The sequence below is a fragment of the Mixophyes fleayi genome, chromosome 6 (genome assembly GCF_038048845.1).
Source record: "Mixophyes fleayi isolate aMixFle1 chromosome 6, aMixFle1.hap1, whole genome shotgun sequence".
Classification (NCBI taxonomy): Eukaryota; Metazoa; Chordata; class Amphibia; order Anura; family Limnodynastidae; genus Mixophyes; species Mixophyes fleayi.
In genome coordinates, this window is record NC_134407.1 from 49571621 (window position 1) to 49594583 (window position 22963).

The 22963-nt window shown below is 37.1% G+C and overlaps 1 protein-coding gene across 2 annotated transcripts in view; it reads right to left on the bottom strand.

Annotated features, from left to right (window-relative positions):
- The window catches only part of PLCE1 (phospholipase C epsilon 1), a 238935-nt gene that overhangs the window by 18789 nt on the left and 197183 nt on the right, over positions 1-22963 (bottom strand). For both annotated transcript variants that reach the window (XM_075216434.1, XM_075216435.1), the window contains 20 exons: positions 22512-22629; positions 21761-21923; positions 21259-21381; positions 21035-21171; positions 19419-19657; positions 19054-19115; positions 18787-18952; positions 17828-17935; positions 17035-17151; positions 16787-16945; positions 14888-15017; positions 13352-13393; positions 12487-12611; positions 12173-12290; positions 10559-10690; positions 10071-10361; positions 6214-6377; positions 4804-5065; positions 2628-2746; positions 1247-1375 (listed from right to left, as the gene is read on the bottom strand). In XM_075216434.1, coding sequence (XP_075072535.1) covers positions 1247-1375; positions 2628-2746; positions 4804-5065; positions 6214-6377; positions 10071-10361; positions 10559-10690; positions 12173-12290; positions 12487-12611; positions 13352-13393; positions 14888-15017; positions 16787-16945; positions 17035-17151; positions 17828-17935; positions 18787-18952; positions 19054-19115; positions 19419-19657; positions 21035-21171; positions 21259-21381; positions 21761-21923; positions 22512-22629 — 2904 coding nt within the window. The remainder of the gene's footprint in view (positions 1-1246; positions 1376-2627; positions 2747-4803; positions 5066-6213; positions 6378-10070; positions 10362-10558; positions 10691-12172; positions 12291-12486; positions 12612-13351; positions 13394-14887; positions 15018-16786; positions 16946-17034; positions 17152-17827; positions 17936-18786; positions 18953-19053; positions 19116-19418; positions 19658-21034; positions 21172-21258; positions 21382-21760; positions 21924-22511; positions 22630-22963) is intronic.

Sequence of the window (22963 nt, forward strand, 5' to 3'; positions counted from 1 at the left end):
AGCAGACCAGATTTAAGGAGGTAACTTGAGAGAGAGAGAGAGAGAGGTAGGGCCCACATATGATTTGCTGAGAACAGGAGAGATGAGTCCAAGTTTAAATATGGAAGGGAAAGTGCCAGTGTAGACGGACAGGTTGATGAAGTGAACTACGTGAAATCAAGCATTGGGGTGGTGGAGAGTGGATGTAAAAGTTGTGAGAAATGTAAAGACCTGGTCTACAGTAACAGTGGAGAAAGAACTGAGGGTGATGTAGGGTCCTGGAGGATAGGTAAAGTACAGGGTGATGGATCTGTCGAGAGGAGATTTCTTGATAAATAGTGTTGATTTTGTCATTAAAGTAGGTGGCGATGGCGAAAGCAGTGAGGGAAGAAGGTGCAGTTCGTAGGGGTGAGCAAAGAAGCAAGTTGAAGGTGGCAAAGAGGCGAAAGGGTTGGTCATTTGAGTGGTGGCTACTAGGAACTTAAAGTAGGTTTGTTTGAGAGGGCAATATAGTAGGAAATCAGAATATATTTGCAGTGGGTGAAGTCAACTTTGAAGCAAGATTTTCTCCATTGGCCATGGCACCATGGGAGCGCTTTTACAGGTGACTGGTCTGTTTGGAGTGCCAGGGTTGGGATTTGGATTGCTGAAGATGATGTGATTCACACTTGATTCTGATTCACACCAGTGCCACTATAGCACTAAAGGCTGTGACAGAGCTCGCAAACATATTAGGTGAAGTGTACAAAGACCAATACATAACACACCTATTGTTTCACTGTATTTCCATAAAGGAGAACGCCAGTATTCTGCACAACCAGACCTCTGGGAGTCCCTTCCCCAAGGCCCCATCCCTACTTAATTATTGTTTTCCAAACCAGCACAGATGCTTTCTGATTGAGTCACCAGGTTACCTCTCTAATAAGTTGCTTTCAGTCCCAAACCCCACTAACACACATCCAGCCCCTGGAAGCTCAGAATATCACAGTATCTGAAGTGGATCTAATGACTATCAAGAAGTAAGGGGTCATGGAAAGAAAGTGACCTCCACTGGACTGTTAGACTTGGGTAAAAAGACATCACCAGCAACGCACATGGCTACAGATGGAGAAAAAACTAGTGGGTTCATCTCCCTTTCCATCTTGTTAGCACAATAAAATGTTTACACTTTAAAAAAAAATGGTATTGTCTTTTTTCACATACTCAATAGCTAATACATTTAACATGTATAAAAGGGCTAGATAAAAGGAAAGAAATATCAACTTACTTGATCGAGTAGTAGTTTTGCAGTTGTTCCACTAATAATATTAAATACAGAGAATGGTTCTGGCCCAGGAATTCCATGTACAGTGACTTTAAACATTGATGCTGCCTTTTTTTCTTCTGAGCTAAAAAACTTTATAGGGACATAAAACAGAATTTAATAGAATCTTTTACACATATAAATAATTTAAAATACTAAAGGGCAGACAGACTGTGCCTGACACCATTGGAAATTGATATTGCATTTGTTACATAGACCAGCAGTAAATTATAATTTATCCTTATCTCTCCTGTAGTACAATAGTATACTGATGCTATTGACAAGAAACCAAAACAAACTTTGTGTCAGATTATATGTTACTACCTATAAATAACTGCTGTGAACTGGTAGATGATTAATGCAGGGTAGAGTGTGGCAGAAGCTTTTATTATATGTGCACTTCAATCATCCATACGAAAACAAGAACATTTCCTAGTACACTTTTTCATAGACGTTTTTTACCGCCTATGTCTTAAAGAAACAAAGGGGCATATTCAACTATCTGCTGAGCGCCTTTGGAACAGTGGCGGAGGCACTCAGTGGTGATGTAACATTGCGGATTTCTCTTTGCCTATTATAGGGGTGCAAGTAGATATCTGCGATGTTGAGGTACCATAGCACCGGAAAACATGTGCAGCTGCGATGTTTGGAGGGACATCGTGACTAACTGAATATGCCCCATACAGCATGTGCTTAGAGCTCAATCCAACTTCCACACAACTGTCAACCTTGGAATTCTAGTTCCTGTTTGATACTAAGTAGCACTTGGATGAATTTTAATCACCTATTGGATGGCAGTCTAGTGGGATAGGTTTCAGAACTCCCTTGGTAAACATCCCTGCTCTGTACAAGTAAACGTTATACTTATGTAAGTAAAACCCCTTTTATGTTCTATATGTTTGTATATCTACAGTGTCATATAATACATTGGAGTACAATTTTAGTCTAATTTCATATAGACTAAAACATTCCAAACATTTCATACATGTAAAAAGCACAGGGAATATATAGCTAGAATACAAAATGACATTGTAGGACACTGCACATAGTAATAATATACATAATTATTACTGTACATATTCCTTATGTTTGTGCTATCACACTTGCTTCTTGTTTAGCAGAGCAGAAAGTAAGTACCGGTAGTTCAGAGGAAACCAGCTTCCCTACAGTATTTAACATATCTACAGCGATAGCTCTTAATACGTTAGATACAGTTTTCAGGTTTTGTTTTTAATAGCCAGGACAGAATCACCCTGAATAAAGATAAAACGATGACAAAGAATACATTTTGTAACACGAGCAATGTGACTGAAAATATGGTATGTAAATATTTAGGTTCACCTACCAAAGAGGCTGGCAGAGAACTCCCACTAGGAATTTCTTCCATTCGTCTGCTGTTAATGAATAACGTGGAGATCTCCAAAGACTCATTATGTAAGTTGTGCAGCTGTAAGTGTCTGTAGCCTACAGTTACATATGATATAAAGAACAGATAAAAACCTCAGTATGATATTATTAGTAACAACAACATTGTGACTTGGGTAAATTTGTTAAGAAAATATGTATAGTAGGTCAGTTTTACTTATAACCTGCGTATCAAACCTGCGATTTGCCTTATTCTAAAGTACAGATACCCAGATATTACCTACAATCATTGACAGCCTGTAGTACATAGTATATAAGCCTGAAGTACTGTAATAATGTACAGAGGTCTTTAGAGACCAGGGGTAAATGTATCAAGCTGAGAGTTTTCTGGCGGGTTTGAAAAACCAATCAGATTCTAGTTATCATTTATTTAGAACATTCTACAAAATGATAGCTAGAATCTGATTGGTTGCTATAGGCAACATCTCCACTTTTCAAACCCGCCGGAAAACTCTCAGCTTGATACATTACCCCCATATGTGGCCAAAAGTGACCTATGAGAGCTGAATATTTCACTCACCAGTTGTATGAGAGTAATTGAGCCTATAACCAGAAATGGCCATAGGTTTATAGACTTTTAAATGGCGTCTCTCCCAGGAATAATACTACTGTTATTTTATTCCTCAAAAATAAATATTACTACCTCTCTTAAAATAAATGTTTAACATGCAGCCTAGTATTACAATTTTTATATTACATCACATGCTAGGCCAGATGCTTGCAGATCACTAACTTGTGACATCTGCAGTGTCAGTGTGATCAGTAGACAGTGGCTTACCTACACAATCAGGCAGTGTTTACCATAGTCTGCCAACAAGAACATCAATATCCTCTCTAATAATAGTATAAAATGGAACATAAAATTTAGAGGCAAACTGATTACCACCCAGACTGCCATTGCCTAAAACAGCACAAAACTCTGTTCCTTAATGACCAGGCCTTATTGTAACTAATATATCACAGGTTTAATACTTAATACAATCATTATTTTATCACATGTCTATTAAAATATATGAAAAGATACGTCCAGTCACAAATTAACTATTTGTGATTTTAACGAATAGTTTAGTAGTTTTATTTGGCACTCTCCCTCCTCCTAATTAGCAGAGCTGTGGGGATTCCATGCCAAGGACTCACCCACAGAGGAGCTGGCCAGATCCACTCAGAGAATAAAGGGGGTGCAAACAGTGATAGCTTCTAATGCAGGTGGTGACTGAGCGAAGCCTCAGCTCTGTCCAATCACTGCCTGTGTGAGTATCAACAAAAGACCTATTTTTCAAATCACCCAGGTTGCAATGAGGGGGGAGGATCAAGGTGCAGTGCCAGTGAGTGCGAGTACTCCAGAACTACCGGTGACAAAAGCATTCTAGTAGCTAAAGCATATAAAGTGGGAGTATTCAAAATCACAGATGGCAAACAAAGGTATGTTACCATGCAAGCAGACTAATTGCATGTATTAAACATGCGTACAGTTTGCAATACTTTAACAGTTTCTACCGTCCTAAACAGAAGTACTAAATCTTGCTTTAGTCACAGGTCGCTTTAGGACCAATATGGAGTGAGATACTTCAGATGCAAATTGTTAATATATGGCTAGAATGGTATATAGATTTATTCAAACAACACAGGTCTGTCTCCATATTTGACAGTAATGATTTGTTGCTGCAAATTTATTTATGATTTGTCCAGACACAAATGTGTTTCTCAACAAACTCATGCCAATAAGTCTGCTGTTCACATAACCGGGGCTTTCTGTATGGATAGCATCATATTTGCTGTATGGGTTAACAGTGTCAGATTGCTTATGAACGTATAACCTCCTGTAGAAAAGAACGCACACAGTAAACCCTGTCCTTCTAGGGCACTGTATTTTTGCCTCAATGGTTCGGCTGCAAGGCTGTCATCATTCTAACTACACACTGCTATGTCTGAACGAATGACCTCTTCCTCAACTGACACTGTGACAGCATTTTCTACATCCTGTGGCATAAAATGTATTAACGCTTCTGACAACTTGTTTGCAGTAAATGTTTCTCAGATTAAGCTAGGTAATGTTGCATGTCAAAATGTAATATTATCCTGCAATGAACGATTACCTCTCTTCAGAACCTTAAGGGGAATAATTCTTTGGGCGGTTACTGCAGAGCTGTTGTTTTCCACTACAGCAAAACGTAGAAATACAAGATCTTCAAAGTAAACTCGAAACATAAACTGTTCATTCCACATTGGGTTTAAAGTATTGCGATGGATCGGCTTAGTTCTGAAATGACAGCTGTCCACTGGCATCCCGAGCACATCAATTTCAATGCAAGGACTTCCTGTACTGTTACTTGGACAAACATTCTGTCCTGAGACAATCTGTAAGACAAGCACAGTTTTAGATATACAGCATGTAGAAATCAAAGCACTACGTAATAAACCAGACGATGAAGTATTCCTTATACTGATTGCAATTTATTTACTTTGCTTTATACAAAACAGAACCATGAGGTCCACAAATATAATTAAAATGTTTGTTTGTCATGACTAACTATTTTGTACTCATTGGTTTGTAAATTATTTCTAATTACATCAAAATAAATTCACTGACACTTCACCGATATAAGTGAAATGTCAGTGCACGGACACTGTAAAGTAATAGATTTCAGAGAAAAGGAATAAGGAGTGAATTTATATGATTGCCACAAATGGACTTTGGAATCTGAAAGATATTTTGGGCTGACTTAAAATGTACCAGTGTACAAGCAAAATAGGTTACTTATATGAGGAATACCTGAAGTCTTATCATTTCCGACACACATAGAATTATAACTAATTTTACACAGCATTTCAGAAAAAATATATTTGGACAGCACACCATGAAATGGCCTGTTCAATCAAGCACTAAGCTTCAAACTCAATATTAGGCTGTAAAGGATGAAAGTTCATATCAATGCTTTTGTTCAAAATATGTTAATTGAATATCAATTATTATTACATGTTATTACTTTATTATGACAAGCTTTTAGCATTTAGCATGCTGCTGTCAACCTCTTTAAGTCAGGAATCAGCAACAGTGGTGGCAGGATTTTAAAGCAAAATTCTAAACAGATGAAGTAATTAAAAAACAATAAAACTTATTTAAAACAGTCAATTGTTTTATTAAATGGGTGACTGATTTAATAATGTTGTATTGAATTCTAAACAGGTTATGTTCAATATGATAATTTAGAGATTTAAAACAGTAAACAAACAAATAAATAAAATCCAACAACCACAAAAACTATATATACGACAATGCCATCCAAGCACAATGTATAGCTTAGATTCACAGATTTATAGGAGTAATGTCTGTAGACTAAGCTGTGTGTGAAGTGTTTAGAAAAAGGAATTTTTAGTTACATATGTGTTCTGTTACAGCAGCGTGCCAGCACATTTAATACTGAGGGTGCATGGACACCAGTTTAAATCGGTTCTAATATACAATTTGTATTCTAAAAGGATTTTATGAGCAATAAACTTCTTACAGATAAGGAATATATAGCCGGCTCCATGCTTTCTAAGTCTCGATCCAGTGGAGAGAATAACTGATGCATCGGACAGCCCTTATCCCATAACACAGGTGGTTTTAGAACATAGCCACAACCACCATTTGCTTCGAACATTGCAGCATTCAAATGCAAAGGGAGATCTGAAAGGGAAAGTTTGAGGAGTTTTGAAGCTAGAAGTCATTTCCATCTATCAAAAATATTAAACAAGCAATAATATAGAACTCTGAAAACATGACATTAATATAGTACATTATGTTAAGTGGGTAACTCAAACACTGTATTTATGCAAGTTTGTACATCTCAATAACATTCAAATTGACTGTTAAGTAAAATTTCAAGCAATCAGCAATCACAAGTACCACTGTATCAGTTCAGACTGTTACCCTAAGGCAGTGTTGGCTAACCTGTGACACTCCAGGTGTTGTGAAACTACAAGTCCCAGCATACCCTTCCAGCAATGAGCTGCTATATATTCGCAAAGCATGCTGGGACTTGTAGTTTCACAAACACCTGGAGTGTCACAGGTTAGCCAACACTGCCCTAAGGTGATAAACGATGACAACACACTTACTAAAATATTTTATTTTTTTCTGCTAGGTTTCCATGATAGGTTATGTATAATGTTGCAATAAAAACAGCATCAGGTGCAGCAGGGGCAGACTTGGCTGGGGGAAAAGGGGGGCATCTGCCCCCTGGGCTGGTCCCATAGTGGGCTACCTTGGGCTGGGTCACTCGGCCACCTGCATTTTTTTGCGTTGAAATGCTGTTGAGTCGAGTCTTGCCCCCCCGGGCTACAATTTACCAGCCCTCCCCTGAGGTGAAGGTAGATACACATCTCAGTTCAGGTGACTTTTCTCTAATAAAATGTTGTAGATTTAAAGATAACCTGTCCCCTGGTTCTACACTGGCTTTTTATTTACATATTATAGATCCTTCCCCTGGGTGAGAGCACAAATCTTAGCGAGTTCTTGAGCTGATGGTGTTACACAAATGCGGAGTCAGGCAGTCAGTATATACTATGCAGGACAGCTGTACGGTATAGAGGACACAGGCCTGGGAAAGAGATTAGTGCACATAGAATGCGCTCTGTTAAGTGCTCTCTCCTGGGAGAATGTTGGTTTTTTTTGCATATAAGATTTAATAAAAATCCAGTGTAAAACTTGTTCTCTTTAATACAACCCAACAAAACCACAATTATAATTGTTTGCACCGCCAACACAAGAAAGACACTGACAGCAATGTTGCCAATATAGCAATAAATATATATATATATATATAGGAAATATAGAGGCTACTTTCCACCTAAATGTTTATACCCATACACTTCTGTCAATCGCATCGATATACTTGAAGTATGCAACATCCAGTGCCACAACATCTTGGTATGCCATACATTAAAGAAATTACTTGCTAGTACATCGTACCACTTTCTTGGTCAGAACCCACCCCTACAGCTTTTTACTGCAGAGTCTATGAAGCTAATCTGGCTGCAGCATTCTCTCCTCAGAGCTCTTCTCTGTTCCACGGAGACAGCATGACACATTAATTAGACGTCCTAAAATGCTATGCGTAAGGTCTGGCATTTTAGAATGCAGGTTAGGAAGATGCTCAGGGAGAAGATGGCCTATACAGGGGCAGCATGGTGGCTTAGTGTTTAGCACTTCTGCCTTTCAGCACTGGGGTCATGAGTTCAATTCCCGACCATGGCCTTATCTGTGTGGAGTTTGTATGTTCTCCCCGTGTTTGCGTGGGTTTCCTCCGGGTGCTCCCACACTCCAAAAACATACTGGTGGGTTAATTGGCTGCTAACAAAATTGACCCTAGTCTCTCTGTCTGTCTGTGTGTGTATTAGGGAATTTATACTGTAAGCTCCAATGGGGCAGGGACTGATGTGAGTGAGTTCTCTGTACAGCGGAATCAGTGGCGCTATATTCCCATAGATTGTAAGCTTGCGAGCAGGGCCTTCTCACCTCTTTGTCTGTTTTACCCAGTTTGTTTATTAGTTTACTGTGTTTGTCCCCAATTGTAAAGCGCTACGGAATATGTTGGCGCTATATAAATAGATGATGATGATGATGATATAAATAAATGGTGATGATGATGATGATGATGATACACAAAGCTATTCCGACAGCTTATTTGGTAATTCTAGACAGAGCTGTAAACAAGTTGTTGCAAAGTGTGGGCTTACAATGATCAAGAATGCTGATCAGCATTGATCTGGAACAAATGGACATTGGCCACAATCAGTGTAAGTGGTCATTAAGCAAGAGCACTATATAAACGTTCAACCAGAGTACTTGATTTCACCAATTTATCTGCACACTTGTGATGCCAAAAATAGACAGGACCTGCTCGCTGGCTCTCAGGACAAGCTACTAGTCTGACCATGTATGGGCACCTTCAGATTGTAAATCACAAAGTTTACTTAGGAAGTAATTCAAGTAAAGTAACGTGTGCTTATAATGTTTAATGCAAAGAAAAGCTCAGTATTTAATAGCGTCTAACCAGAAACTAAAATCTGCAGCAATCACTGTAAATACAGGTGTACAAGGTAAAACCACATATTTTCAAAACCTGATATACATTATAATGTACTGACAATACTTAAACTTTTAATTAAAATACCAAGTAACAAACAATGTGATAACACATTCATAGTTCAGGCTGCAGGATAAAAACAAAGGCAATGGGAAAGGCACTTGTTAAGTACACGGTCACTACAATATGGCAAGAAGAGTAAAGTTTACACAGAGAAACCATATCCGGGTATTTAAACAAGCGGTGAGAACAGTATTAGTTCACAGAGAATGTGAAGAATGATGATCAAAGCTTGCGTTCAGCATTCACACAGCCCAGCCAGATGTGGACATATACAGAGGTTAGCAATATACTGGAGCAAGTGATCACGTGTCATGATTTCATAAATAATAAGTAAAAGTATGTGTGTGGGGGGCTAATTTCAACTCATATTCAGATGCTGACATCATTAAGGCCACTTGGAAGCAGGCCACACATAACAAACACGAGAGTTTCTAATCTATAAGGTTTAACATTACAATTTAACATACATTTACCTTGTAAATGGCACCTCTTGTAATGTCATATCAAAATCATTTACAGGAATTCCAGTAAATGGGAAGAATTTGTGTGAAATATATTATAGTGTATAAAGACTTCTATTTTACACACAGATGTGGATTTAAAAATATGCGGCAGTTGTTTGGATTACCCTTAGAGACGCAGAGTCTGGTGTTAGAGCAATGTTTGACAAAGCTTGCAGGTGGTTCTGCAGTTCATAGATATTTCTCTCTTCTCAAATCTAGTGTCATGATATGAGCTAGAATGTCTACACTGTACAAATAGCTAGATGTTGGGTTTATTAAACTAGATAAGAGAACAGAAAATACAAAACAAGTTATCAGATTCTGCAAAGTTATAGTTTGCACAGAAAGGCAATATTTAAACAGTCTTACCTCCATTCATTCTGGTGAACCGCCTTACCAAAGCAGATGAGGGAACAGCCATGGGTGAAAGCAAAACATGTTCCACTCTCTCTGCCTCTGCTCCATCATCCGCTTTGCTCAGAAGACCCCTACACTACCATCTCTCCATAGAGATCAATGATCTAAATGCAAGTAACTGTCTCTCCTCCATTTAACCATAACAAACAGTAGGAAGTAGAGACGAACTGAAGACGTCCATTGGCACAAAGCCTTAAACTGATCTGGCCAGTCAGATTCATTTTAAAAGACAGTTATGTACATCCTTGACATTAATACAATTAACATTGTAATTTGAACATATATTTATGAGTACATTGACCGACTTACCATCCGTTTGGTAGTTTAGTGCAACTAACTGTATTCCATGAAGCCAGAATATAAGTGGATGAGGATTTGAAGAGTCAATGCGTGTAGCAGCTGGATAGGTCCTTAGTAGCTGATAGGAAGTGTGCTGAATCAGCTGCTGGGAATACCGTCTGCACAGGCGCTTGCCAGCATTTTCATTCAGTGACGATATGTGATAGCACCTGGGTGTTCGGATAATAGCACTTAGTGAAGTGCTTGGGTTGAAAGGAGGTGAACATGGCTCTTCCCAGCTCTGCCGCGTGTCAGCCGTGCCTGCAGGCAGAATACAGTGTCATAAAACGAACAAATGCTCATCTTATTACAAAGGCTATATGATTTAATAATAATAATCTAAACAGACACTTGAAGTCATTTATGCAACTGAATAAGATAATAAAAAGTCATATTATGTGTGATGGAATACCGCCTTAGTCTAATTATTATATTAGAATAGAACATACAGCCATTACCTTTTCCAGATGTTTTGGCCAGTGCTGTTGGTTCCCCGGGGCTTGTTCTACCAGGATTGTTGCCAAAAATGGACTTCCTGCTTTTTCTTTCCTTTCCTCTGCCAGATCCACATGGGTTTAATGTTGAAAGGCCTGTTCCCATAAAATTAAGACTAATGAACCAAACAAGCAGACCAAGAGGGCACGACATTTTCCGTGGCCTTTTTAGAGTACGTTTTATGGAAATGAACCAGCATGCCCTGCACTACATTACATCACTAATCTCCCATCAGATCTTCTAAATGCAATTTACATCTCTAGCAGGCTAGGATAAATACACACCAGAATGCATTGAATGATGGGGTAATGTTAGAATGACTACAATGAAACATGGATTGATAAACACTGGGGGACACTTATAAAATAATTACATCATAATAACATAATGGAAAGCCAACTCAAAATACAAATGTGCAAAACAATATACACAAGTAAAATAAAAATGTAACAAAAAAGTTCTACGTTGAAGCAATATATTATCTTACACCTGTTCTTGGTGGAAATTTTACTTTTCAACTGGACTTATTAAAAATGTTGTAGTTATTCTGCCATAAATAGGGAAAGAACAGGTTGTATTTTATACATTTACCCTCGCTATTTCAACCACCACCATTGTGAAGTCACAGTTGTAATGATAAGGTCTTTTTATGTGGTATGAAGTATAAAAAAAAACAAATTAGTCAACACCAATTTATATGACTAATTTGCAATTTTTACACCTGTCCTTTTTATTTCCTAGATACTGTGCGATAGCCATACTTATTACTTGTGCATTCATGTGTAAAATGAAATGAAAATGTGATACATAAAAGTAAAATGTATAATTAATAAATTAAAATAAAATCGGAGTACTATTTTTTTAGTACTACATTTAAACATGCAACAATTTATTGAGTGAATTTAAAGGACTGCTTCATATTATATAAAACTAGTAAAAAATGTACTGTCATTTCAAAACCATATAGCTTTTTAAAGTCTTCCTTACTTTATATTTAACACTTTAGAATATACACTTGTTATAACATGCAAATGAGTAAGATGTGACAGCGATACTGTTAAAATGTTAAGCTAGCCGCTGCAGATGTCAGCCAATATTTTTTAAGTTAGAACTAAAACTAATAAATAAATATAAAATTACTACATTCAAATCAAAGTATCAATTTGACGTTTGGCATGCATATTGTTTATAAGTGTTTACTTTCACATTTAACATTAGTGCATGTGTTATAGAAAATGGTGCATGTTAATATGCCTATTTTATGTATGAATATAATTTCCATGTTATACCAATTCTATATTTGGATGTCCTCTGTGTTTATACTTAAAAAGTTGCTAGGACATTCATTTTTCTTTGTTGTTTTCTCTTGGTGTAGTCTTACAACAGTGTATTTACCCAGAGTGCTAATAAAACAAGCTCTTACCTAAATGTGAATCTAATCTTCCAGCATTTTACATACTTCAAAAGAAGTTGTTCAGAGCAAATATTTATTGATTTGGCGGACAGCCGGACATACCACTCTGCAATCAACGTTCAGAATACTGCCAAAGAACGACAAGATAGATTATACAACTTACCGGGGAATTTCACAGCTTGGCAGTAGATGATAAGGTCTGATAGTTCTGGGGCGATCTGTCTACTTTCTTTCTTGTTTTGTGGGAGATAAAACTCTTCATCCAATTCCATGTCATAGACCTACACACACAATAAACATACCTATGTCTCGTATCAAATGATAACTCATTTGGTGTGTACAAGATAAGTAGACTGGCAGGCTTGCCATTGATTGTAAAGGTCCCTTTTGGATATGTGGCTGTACTTTTATTTATAAAAGCTTTTAAAGTCATTTTTGCCATTATTTACCACTATTTATTCTGACAGAAAGAATTACCTTTCCTTTATTGCCAATAATGCTGCCATCAGTCTTCTTGATCCTCTTAGGAGCCTCCTCATTATATTCAAATTGCAGCTTTTCACTGCATGGCTTACTTTCAGGTCGGTCATCAAGTATATTATCTGTAATGAAATCAATCTGTGGGTGAGAACAGCAATAACAATATTCTCTACTGGTCATTAAGCAGCAGCTGTAATTAGTTGACTAGCTGTAAAGTAAAACACTCCTGGATAGTTACATATTTAGCTATAGAATGGGCACAACTGGTAAACATGCCAACACCGTGCCAGGGTTAATAATACCTTTCAGACATGCTTAGTGATTTACAATGCTGGCTAGGTATTCTATACACCATCAAGGGGTATACTTACCAGTAAAGCTAATGTCAAAATACAGGTGACTGTAGATATAGATGATGAAGGCATTGTTATAATTAAATACAATGTCTATCAATAGGGTGAAATAGTATAATGAGTGTAGCTAGCACAATCAGGGCACCTGTAATATGAACTACATAACATAGAAGAATATTGTATTTAATCTTTTCAATGGTAGAATGTCATGTACAAATACCGCAATAAATAATACGTGGGTTTAGTATGTTTCACATAATCAGGAAATCTGCACACCAGTCAACAGGTGATGTAAGAATATCAGTTTATAATTGCAGAGCTGTAATGTGCAGCAAAGCATGAAACAGACACTGTTGCATTATGTATTAAATGAATGATGATCACTAGTATTTATGCGCACACACACAAGGCCAATGGTTTGTTTCTGTTAACCGATTATTTTAGTTAATTAGCAGGAGATGAGTTGTATAAATCCATGCAGTTAGAACATCCATTCAAATGGCCTTTACCTTCCTGGCTGTTAGGCGCAGGGGAAGCATTAAGGACATCGGCTACAGGAAAAGAGTCAAACAAGCAATCAGAGAAGGAAATATTGAAAAAATAACAGGCAATACGAGTCATACTGATTCAGTAATTGTCAGAATAAATAAACATAGGAGCTAGAGCTGTCACCTGCTAAATATGCACATTTTTTAGGAATGGAAAGATAGAACTCTACACCAAGGAAAAGCACTGAGGGAGGTGAAACATGCATAGCCATTAGTTTATTAGTATTGAAGCATGATCCTATTGAGTTTTAATATGGTGCACATGTAAAAATCATCTGATTCATACTCATAAAGAGAATGTTGTAATAACAATATTCTAACATTAACCACTGACACCAAACTTTTATGCAGGCACAAATGTTATATATTATATTGTGTTTAATCAAAGCAGAAGTCAAGAGAAGCATTTTTATACTAGCAAAACACCCTGAAAATATAACTGAATATGGGGCCTGATTCATTAAGGATCTTAAATGAAGAGGTATCTTATTTCAGTCTCCTGTACAAAACCGTGTTACAATTTAAGGGGTGCAAACTAGTTTTCTGTTTTGCACATAAGTAAAATACTGACTGTTTTTTCATGTAGCACACAAATATCAACTTTAAATTTCAGTGTACAAATAAGCTATCAGGTATTTGTGTGCTACATGAAAAAACAGTCAGTATTTAACAGAAAACTAGTTTGCACCCCTTGCATTGTAAAATGGTTTTGCCCAGGAGACTGAAATAAGATACCTCTTCATTTAAGATCCTTAAAGAATCAGGCCCATGGTCTTCAGAACGATTAGTAAATGGCTTTTGTCCTGTGCCCACTAGTAAATTTATGACTTTGTAACACAGCCTGAATAAAAGAAAGTAGACACACACAAAGATTTTATTCCCGTACCCTGGAGTCCCAGGTAGAGAGACGATCTCTTGGTTAATCAACTCAAAGGAGACTCTCATCTTAAACCAAGATTGTCCAAGACAAAGAACAATTTATACCAATGGAAAAGTAAAAAACACAAATATTTTTGGACTTTTATTGCTCTTGAGAAAATACAAAAACAATAGTCTTGGAATACAGTTGCAAGTTTCCTCACATGCACATGCTATTATTCACTTTAGACATCTGTACTGCGCACACTAATGTCTACACTGCCCTGATGGTCTTCATGCAAATAAGACTCTTGGTAGGTGTGAAAATGCAGTAAATGTCTGTACAAAGTGCATGTTCCAAACTGTCAGTGGATGAGAAGTAGACGGAGACTGAGAGCAGATAATGACAATTGGACAGATATAGACTACTTATATGTCAATGAAGATAGCCAGGGTTAGTGAGCGCTAGCAACCAATGCAGCTGGAAAAGGCATAATAGGGCTCATTATGTCTTTGACACAATGCAGATATACAAAAAAAAACCTAATGAAAAAACTCTACACCAGGAAAAAATACTTTTATAGACAAAATAGTTTTGGGTGGAGATATCCTTTATAAATTCTTATATACATTTCTTACCATCTGAAAGAGATTCATAGTCATAGTCATAATCATCCTCATCATCATCTTCTTCCTCATTATTGGTGCTTGTATTCATCACCTGGGTACCGTTGCTGGCTTGTGCTTGCATGTGGGCAAGCTGATGAGCCTACATAGCGTGACAGCAGACACTGTGTTATGCATGTATGTATGGGAAAAATAAACCTTAGGCTAATATCCATTTCTGTAAAATGAAATGCTACAACCTTTAATTCAATAAAGAGCTAGCTTAAGTTTTATGCCATGCCAGCACTAAGAACTCAATTTACTGCCTGTCTCTCAGACACCATGAAGAATGAGAGTAATGTTCTGTAGATGCATAAGATAATCTATATCATTACAATATATATACACGCATAGAACTCTTCTGGGAACATGCATTTAAACTGAAATTCAAAATATGTCCATGTACAGTAAGCAACATAAATATTACGGCAAATGTTTGCAATATCTACCTGGCAATAACATTTGCATATATATATATATTTTAAAAGTATATATTGTTTAACTGTACATTAAACGAGTAACCTCTCAATAGATTGTAAGCTTGGGCACAGGGCCTTCTTACCTCTGTGTCTATATTACCTAGTATTGTTTATTACCGTGTTTGTTCCCAATTGCAAAGCGCAACGGAATTTGCTGCGCTATATAAATGTTGATGAGTGTGGATGATTTACTATTAAACTAATAACTAAAATAACTACAAATTATTGGGTCCCATCACAGAAACCTCCATCACGGTCTGAATACTTTGCCCCTACTACATACATATATGGATAAGTGTTTGAAAGAGTGTTTTGATGGTTGTTTTTCATGTAAATCAAGCCCTTCCATGGACACCAATGTTTTTTCGTCCACAACTTAATCTCTAGAGGAAGGTGCATGCTGCTTCCAAAAGAAAAGAGGAGTTGGATGATCTATTAGCCTGTGTTAGAAGTGAACAGAATACATGTAAAATTCTCGTGTGTATGTACCCTCAAACACTAAACACAATTATTGCTTACGTCTGATCAGGAGGTCAGTGTTGGGGTGCTGTTATAGTTAAAAGTCCAACACCAATAACAAAAATGATGGGCACCGATCCCCAGGAAGATATATTGCCAGTTTCAACAGCTACTGTATAAGCTGTAATTATTTCCATTTAAGTTTACAAACACATCTGCTCAAACTAAACCTACCATATTATGCAGTGTAAATTACAACACAAGCAAATAGTATTAATACCAATAATCTCTTTATTCTGTAGCACACCGGGCACCAAATAGTGAAGCCACACCAGTTTGAGCACTAATGGTTTTTAAATTTATTGTGAGCTCCACTAGACTTTACATCAATCAATGTCACAGCTTCAGTGTAGTTCCAAAGCAGATTGTCTGGCTCATATATAAGAAAGGAGACAAACTGAATCAAGTGGAATATCAGGTTCATAAAGCAAAATTTCAATGGCCATATGGAGAATTTCAAGAGAAAAAAAATCCTGCCGAACCTGAAACTTGTGTAATTTTGTCAAAGGAATACATTTGTTTTCAGCTTTTTAGCTGCAGGTGACGTTTAATTACAAACGATGACACATATTGGCTGCGTTATTCTAGGAATAAAGCGTCCTGCGTTAATACGGTAAAAATGCGCAGTAGTACGGTAATGTTAACGCTGATTTTTGCTCGCACCTCTCGGGGCCGCAAGCAAAAAGCCGGGTTTCTATTACCGTATTAAAGTAATAGTACTAACGCCTCATTAACGCCTCATTAATCCTAGACTAACGTGGCCGAATGGAATCTGCCCCATTGTGTGACATTTATTGATTTAATTTTTTTTAATGAAGTATCAGGTTAACCAGTTAATTAGCCTTAGCCAGCAAGCCACATGTCTGCAACTGACCTTCTGCTTCAAAATATCCACAGGGGTCTGATGTGCTTTGAGTTTCTTGTTTTTTAATAGTACTTTGTTTCGTAACTGCCATGGAGAAGGAAGCATTGGATCATCCGAGAAATCACTCTCAAATAGGAATTTTGTTACCAACTTTTCACCAAAGACAGTCTAAAATAGAACGGCATAATATTGTGAGGAAAATCATACACTTAATATAATACAGACATAAAGACAGATATAATCAAAGTTTTTTTTACCTTGAATATGTCAGCCATCTTACGTTGCTGGGGTAACGAGCAATGATTCTCTATAGATAGTACGATTGGCATTTCAGAGTTGATGAATGCATTTCGGCCTATAGCCTCTATTACATCCTGTTAAAAAAACAAACAAAAAAAAAAAACACATACAAGTCAGATTCTGGCAGCCCAATCATTAAAATATCATAAAACAATGTAGCTTATAACTATTTTAATTTAAACAACAAGGACAATGGTGCATATCCGCTATTGCAGTCAAGAATGGCTAGTATGAAAACTGGGGTGTGCGCATAGTTCTGTTGGATGTTGTGAGATCACAGTGACTATTATTCATAAACTACAATGGAAAAGGTATCGTAGTGGCCAAATTATAGGCAATTGGCTTTACAAGACTTTTTAAAGTAAGCACCTCTGAGAGGTAATGTGTATTTTTCTTTATTTATAACAGCAGTACAGACTATTTTACAAATAAAAGTATAAATGCCCAGGTGAGTTATGGAGAACAATTCAATAAAGGTTATAGGCTACAACACTGTCTAGTTGGCCTTTGTCAATCACATGCTCCCATTGTTTGTCACATGGTCTGAGCAATCAAAAACAACTCTACTCGCTGTGCAGAAACTTCCCATTAAGGTATATAGTGGTAGTTATAACATAACATATAAATAATAATGTGTTTTGCATACAGTTCAATATACAGTAATATATGAAACAGGAACAATTTTCCTTGTATTATGGGGAATGCATTATCGGAGACCTTGACCGCATTATCAGAGACCTTGACCCTCACCTTAAAGGGGATTTTAGTGGTCAGTGTGTGTCCATGATATATAATAGGCATGCCATCATCTCCATCCCAGCAGTCCAATTCAACACTTCTGCAGCCTTGTAAAAGAACCTAAAATATAAATTTTGAATCTTAATTCTAATAAAATAAAACACTACTTTGGTTTTACAAAACATTTTTATTGCAGAAATATATCAATTCAAAGTGTTACTGTTATCCACAACTTCACAATGTAGCTAGCATATTATAACTGTATTTCCTGTGGGAAATTGTAAATTTAGAATAATAGGTCAATGCAGCAAGTCTGAAAGTAGTACTCTACAATGACAAATTTTCAACACTAAACAAAGCTGGAGTACAGAATGGAAAAGCTTTTCTTGTCTCTGCTGTGTTATTTTATAATGTATTACATTTCCCAATTTCCCAGCTACATCAATGGAATTTTTTTATATATATTTAAATACCATTAATATATATTATTTTTAAAGTTATTTACAGCAGCTAACGGTATATTACAAAGAGTATGACGCAAAATGGTGTGGAAGGATGGATGGAGGAAGAAAGCTAGATACATACATAAAAACTCTGTAGCCGGCAAGGAATGTTTTAAAGGGCTGGGAAGGAGTGAAATGATCCAGGGAGGCTAGGAGGAGTGGATGGGGATGATTGGTCATGAGAGAATGGTGGAAAGGGATACGAGTCAGACAAGTAAGAATAGAATAAAATCATCACGATGGTAACACACAATAAACAATAAACAGTCCACTATACAACAAACATGCCAAAATGTTTCACTGTTCATACATTTGTGGAGCCTATTCCATCCACTTACTGACTAAAAGACAAAGCTTATATTAGTACAGAACTGCCAAGTAATTTATTGGCCATAGACAAATCACACTTAAATAAGTGACCGGGCCGGATACAGAGTTTACTATATTCTGTACATTGAATTCTCATACCTGACTGTAGAGCTCTACAGAAGACTCCCCTTTTAGCTGATGACCAGTAAGGTAAGTATTGTGAGATGATTCAATGAAATAATATGAAAGAGGGAAATGCAGCTCTTCAACATTTATCTGAGATTCGTCATTTCTTGATGCAAAGTTATCTTTATCCATCAGATACCTAAAACCATGTAAAAATATCAAACACAATAAAGAATATGAACCTGGCTAAAGTTTAGAAAGCAAAACAAACACCACAGGATACACGTTGACAATGACTACCTTGCAAATCCTTCAAACGACATAAGTCCTTGCTGGCGCATGCTAATGCTTGGCTCAAATTTCTTTAAAGAAAGAAAAAATAAAACGCAATTAATCGATGCATTTCGTAAATGAGAAAAAGTTTTATAAGCAACGATAAATCTACACATACAGCAACTTTGAACAGGTTCTTCACTGACCCTGTTTGCTTAGCTTAAAATCTTATTGTCAACGTTAACAGTAAGAATGACAAATCACAGATGTAATCAGTTTTGCGAATGGAAGTGACCTTTGCCCTAAGGGGTGTCCTGTTACACATGTAAGTTCTGATGGAATAGTCTACATGACTGACAGAGTTTCAGAAAGTGGTGTTATATTTTCTATACCTGAATAATGCTGAGGACTTCATCATAGGTGTAGTGTTCTCCTTGGCAATTGACCAAGAAGTCATTAAATTGCTGTATTCCCATCCCAAATATGCCGAGAGAGGTGCTCTCCACTCCAGTACCGTTGGTTACAATACTGGCAGCGGCAATGGCATCAGAGATTTGCCTCTGGTTTTCTGACAACTGCTGTCTGCTGCGAATGAATAAACCCAAGTCTGACACATTCCTGGTCAACAAATCTAAAACATGAAACAAAACACAGTCAGGCTTTCCCTTATTCAGATTTTACATCTGTGATGTAATATAGTATAGACATAATATAAATGAATACACATATTATATTGCCCACACGCACATAAATTATAAAAAAAGAAACTATTATGTATATTTGTTTACAGTATAGGTATAATACACATAATATCAGACATTCCCTTTAATAGAACACCCCAATTATCCTCATTTACTTATATGGCGCCACTAATTCCGCAGCGCTGTACAGAGAACTCACTCACTGCCCCATTGGGGCTTACAGTCTATATTCCCTAACACACACACACACACACACACACACACACACACACACACACACACACACACACACGAGGGTCAATTTGTTAGCAGCCAATTAACCTACCAGTATGTTTTTGGAGTGTGGGAGGAAACCGAAGTACCCGGAGGAAACCCACGCAAACATGGGGAGAACATACAAACTCCTCACAGATAAGGCCATGATCGGGAATTTAACTCATGACCCCACTGCTGGAAGGCAGAAGTGCTAACCACTACGCCACCGTGCTGCCCAATTATGACCACACATTTCAGTAACAATAACCCGCAGCTACCACGGTACTCATTGTCTAAATCCCAAAATGCTAGATCACTTTAATGATCAAACAAACCTCTTGGCATTTTCTATTTACACTGTACAGTACTGTAGTACAATACTGCACTTCTTAAAATCCAATTTCAAAATCAAGGAAACAAAGTTGAAGCCTAAAGTGTTTATTTCTGAAGTAACTTCTTAAAATCTGATGCAAATCCTATAGCCAACAACTGAACAACATTAATATGGAGAGGTCTTTTTCCTTGATGGAAAACGTGATACAATTGCAATATGTTTCCAAAAGGTCAATAAACTTAATGAAATCAGTTAGTATATGGAAACAGATTATTGAAAAAAAGTCTGAACAAAAAGCAGACTTTAAACATACAGAAATGAACAAAGTTACTAATACAATTAAGAGCTGTATATGCCACACATCTATTTGGATCATACAGGCTGTTTCATGAGATCTCTTAGTCACCTACTCAAAGCTGGATTAACAACTGCTAATGGCTTGTTGCCCTGAGATGTGTGCACCAATAATTATAATTTCCCACAATGGCAGTGAAAAAAAAAAAAAAGGGAATTTGGGACGCACCTTTTTACATTTATGGACCCAACGGTGTTTTTTAAACTGTCGTGAATATAGAAACAGCGTCTGTCATACTGATTACTATATTCTGGGATGCAATCAAATTGCATTCACATTCCTTTTAATGGATCTCAGGGCAATGCATTACATGCAGATAATAAACCTATCCTAACAGACCTCTGTAGATCGCCTCATACAAACCTAAATCTGGTTGAATACCACTGACATTTTCATCGATTGTCAAATTGGTGTACAGTGGAATGGATTCAGAACCCAAACGATTGCAGGCAACAGCATATACATCAAAAAGGTCTTTGAGGTCTTTGCGACTTCGTACGCTAAAAATAAAGATAATGACATGACTGAAAATGTACAATCCTTGACAATTCCAGTCCATTTACACAACGCATCATATAGGAGTTTACCTGAAAGATTTGAATAGTTCTACAAACTCAATGAAATTCATGTTGCTATCGGAAACCATGAATGATTGAAAGCCTTTCATGCCACCCTTAACTCGTCCATGCCAACTTGAACTGCTCCATGTGCTGGACAAAATAGAAAGATTTTATTATTATTTAACTGCAGAACAAAGTGTGCAACTCCGCACATTTATGGTGTGCTAGGATTTCAGTGAATTAAAACATTTTAATAAAGTTTAATGCCTTGATTTATGAGTTAAAGTATACAACTGAATGCAACTTTTGGCATAATCATAACATAAATGCAAGGTAAAACAATTTACTGCCAAAAAGAGGCTTAGACAAAAATCCTTTGATGATTTTACTGTTACTAAAAAAGTACAACTGATTTACAACAGTTGAACTAGGAAAGTCAATTTTGTATCATAAATATGACTACAACATAGAACATAATGCAGTGATTTGACTATATTCTGCTCATAATTGAAATAATAGTTAAACTTACGTAGATGGAGGTTTGTTGGAGCTGGACAGAACAGGAGAGGATGCAGGTCGGAGAGGAGTTACTAACCCGGGGGTTAAATTTGGAGATCCAGAAGCCGACACTGAATGAGCTCTTCGTGAAGGAAGGGTGTGAGATGTAGGAAAACCAGCTGCAATAGTCTGATCTGCTGATAAACAAGATAAGTCAAGGGAAATGCAACAAGTCAGGTAAACAGAGCAGAGAGCTTCCAAAATATGCTGCCTCAAAAATGCTTCTGACTGCAAGTGGGTATGGTGTAACTGGAACCAATACGTTCCATTTACATAATTTTACTTGACACCAGGTAGTAAGGAGCCTTTAGGGAGTCCATACAAACTACTTCATATTAGGTGAAGACACTTTCCCCATTACAGCTTTTTATGTTATTACTGTACAAAACCAAAATTGCATCTCTTATTCATATATGACAATGCGTCCGAGCTCAACACAACCCATTTTATCCTGCTTTTATCATCAGATATATAACAGCAATAAATACAGCTATTTGCACTATTTTTCGTTTCCTTTTACTCGTTTTACTCTTAATAATCACAGTGAAAATGTCCAGCTTCTGGAAACCTGCAGCAATTTGACTAGAGGCCTAGAATACAAGTGTTTTAATAATTTGGAGGTTTATTTTGCCTCCTAAGGACAATTAATTCAATGCATGAACCATTAGGCGTCCAACACTGCTAGATTACAAAGGACTGCTATGAACACTTGAGTTCCAGACCTTGCTCTTCATGCTCATCAATTTCTGGGGGATCTGAACCACTCCGACTGCGACTTTCTTTGCAACTTTTACTTTTCCGCGTTGCCATCTCATCATCAGCGGCATCTCCACTTTCACCCTGTAAAATATATAGATGTCAATCCTCTTTGATTAGTCCACAAAACTTGTGTCTGCTAAACATTGTAGACCATCCTCTTTAATGCATACAGCCTGACCAGCAGTCGCTGGAGGAATGGTCAGTCACAGTGAGTACAATACATGGTTCTGCCATGACATGGACATTTTTTATGCTTTCCTGAGAATTCAATTCACTCCCATATCGGAGAGCAGCAAGAAAGTCATTTATTGACCTACTGTTTCAAATCAATAGCGGTGTACAAAACAGGAGGATACAAAGTGTACATAGGTCACCTCATACAGTCCAAAGCACAGTTCTCACTGCAGTCTACTAC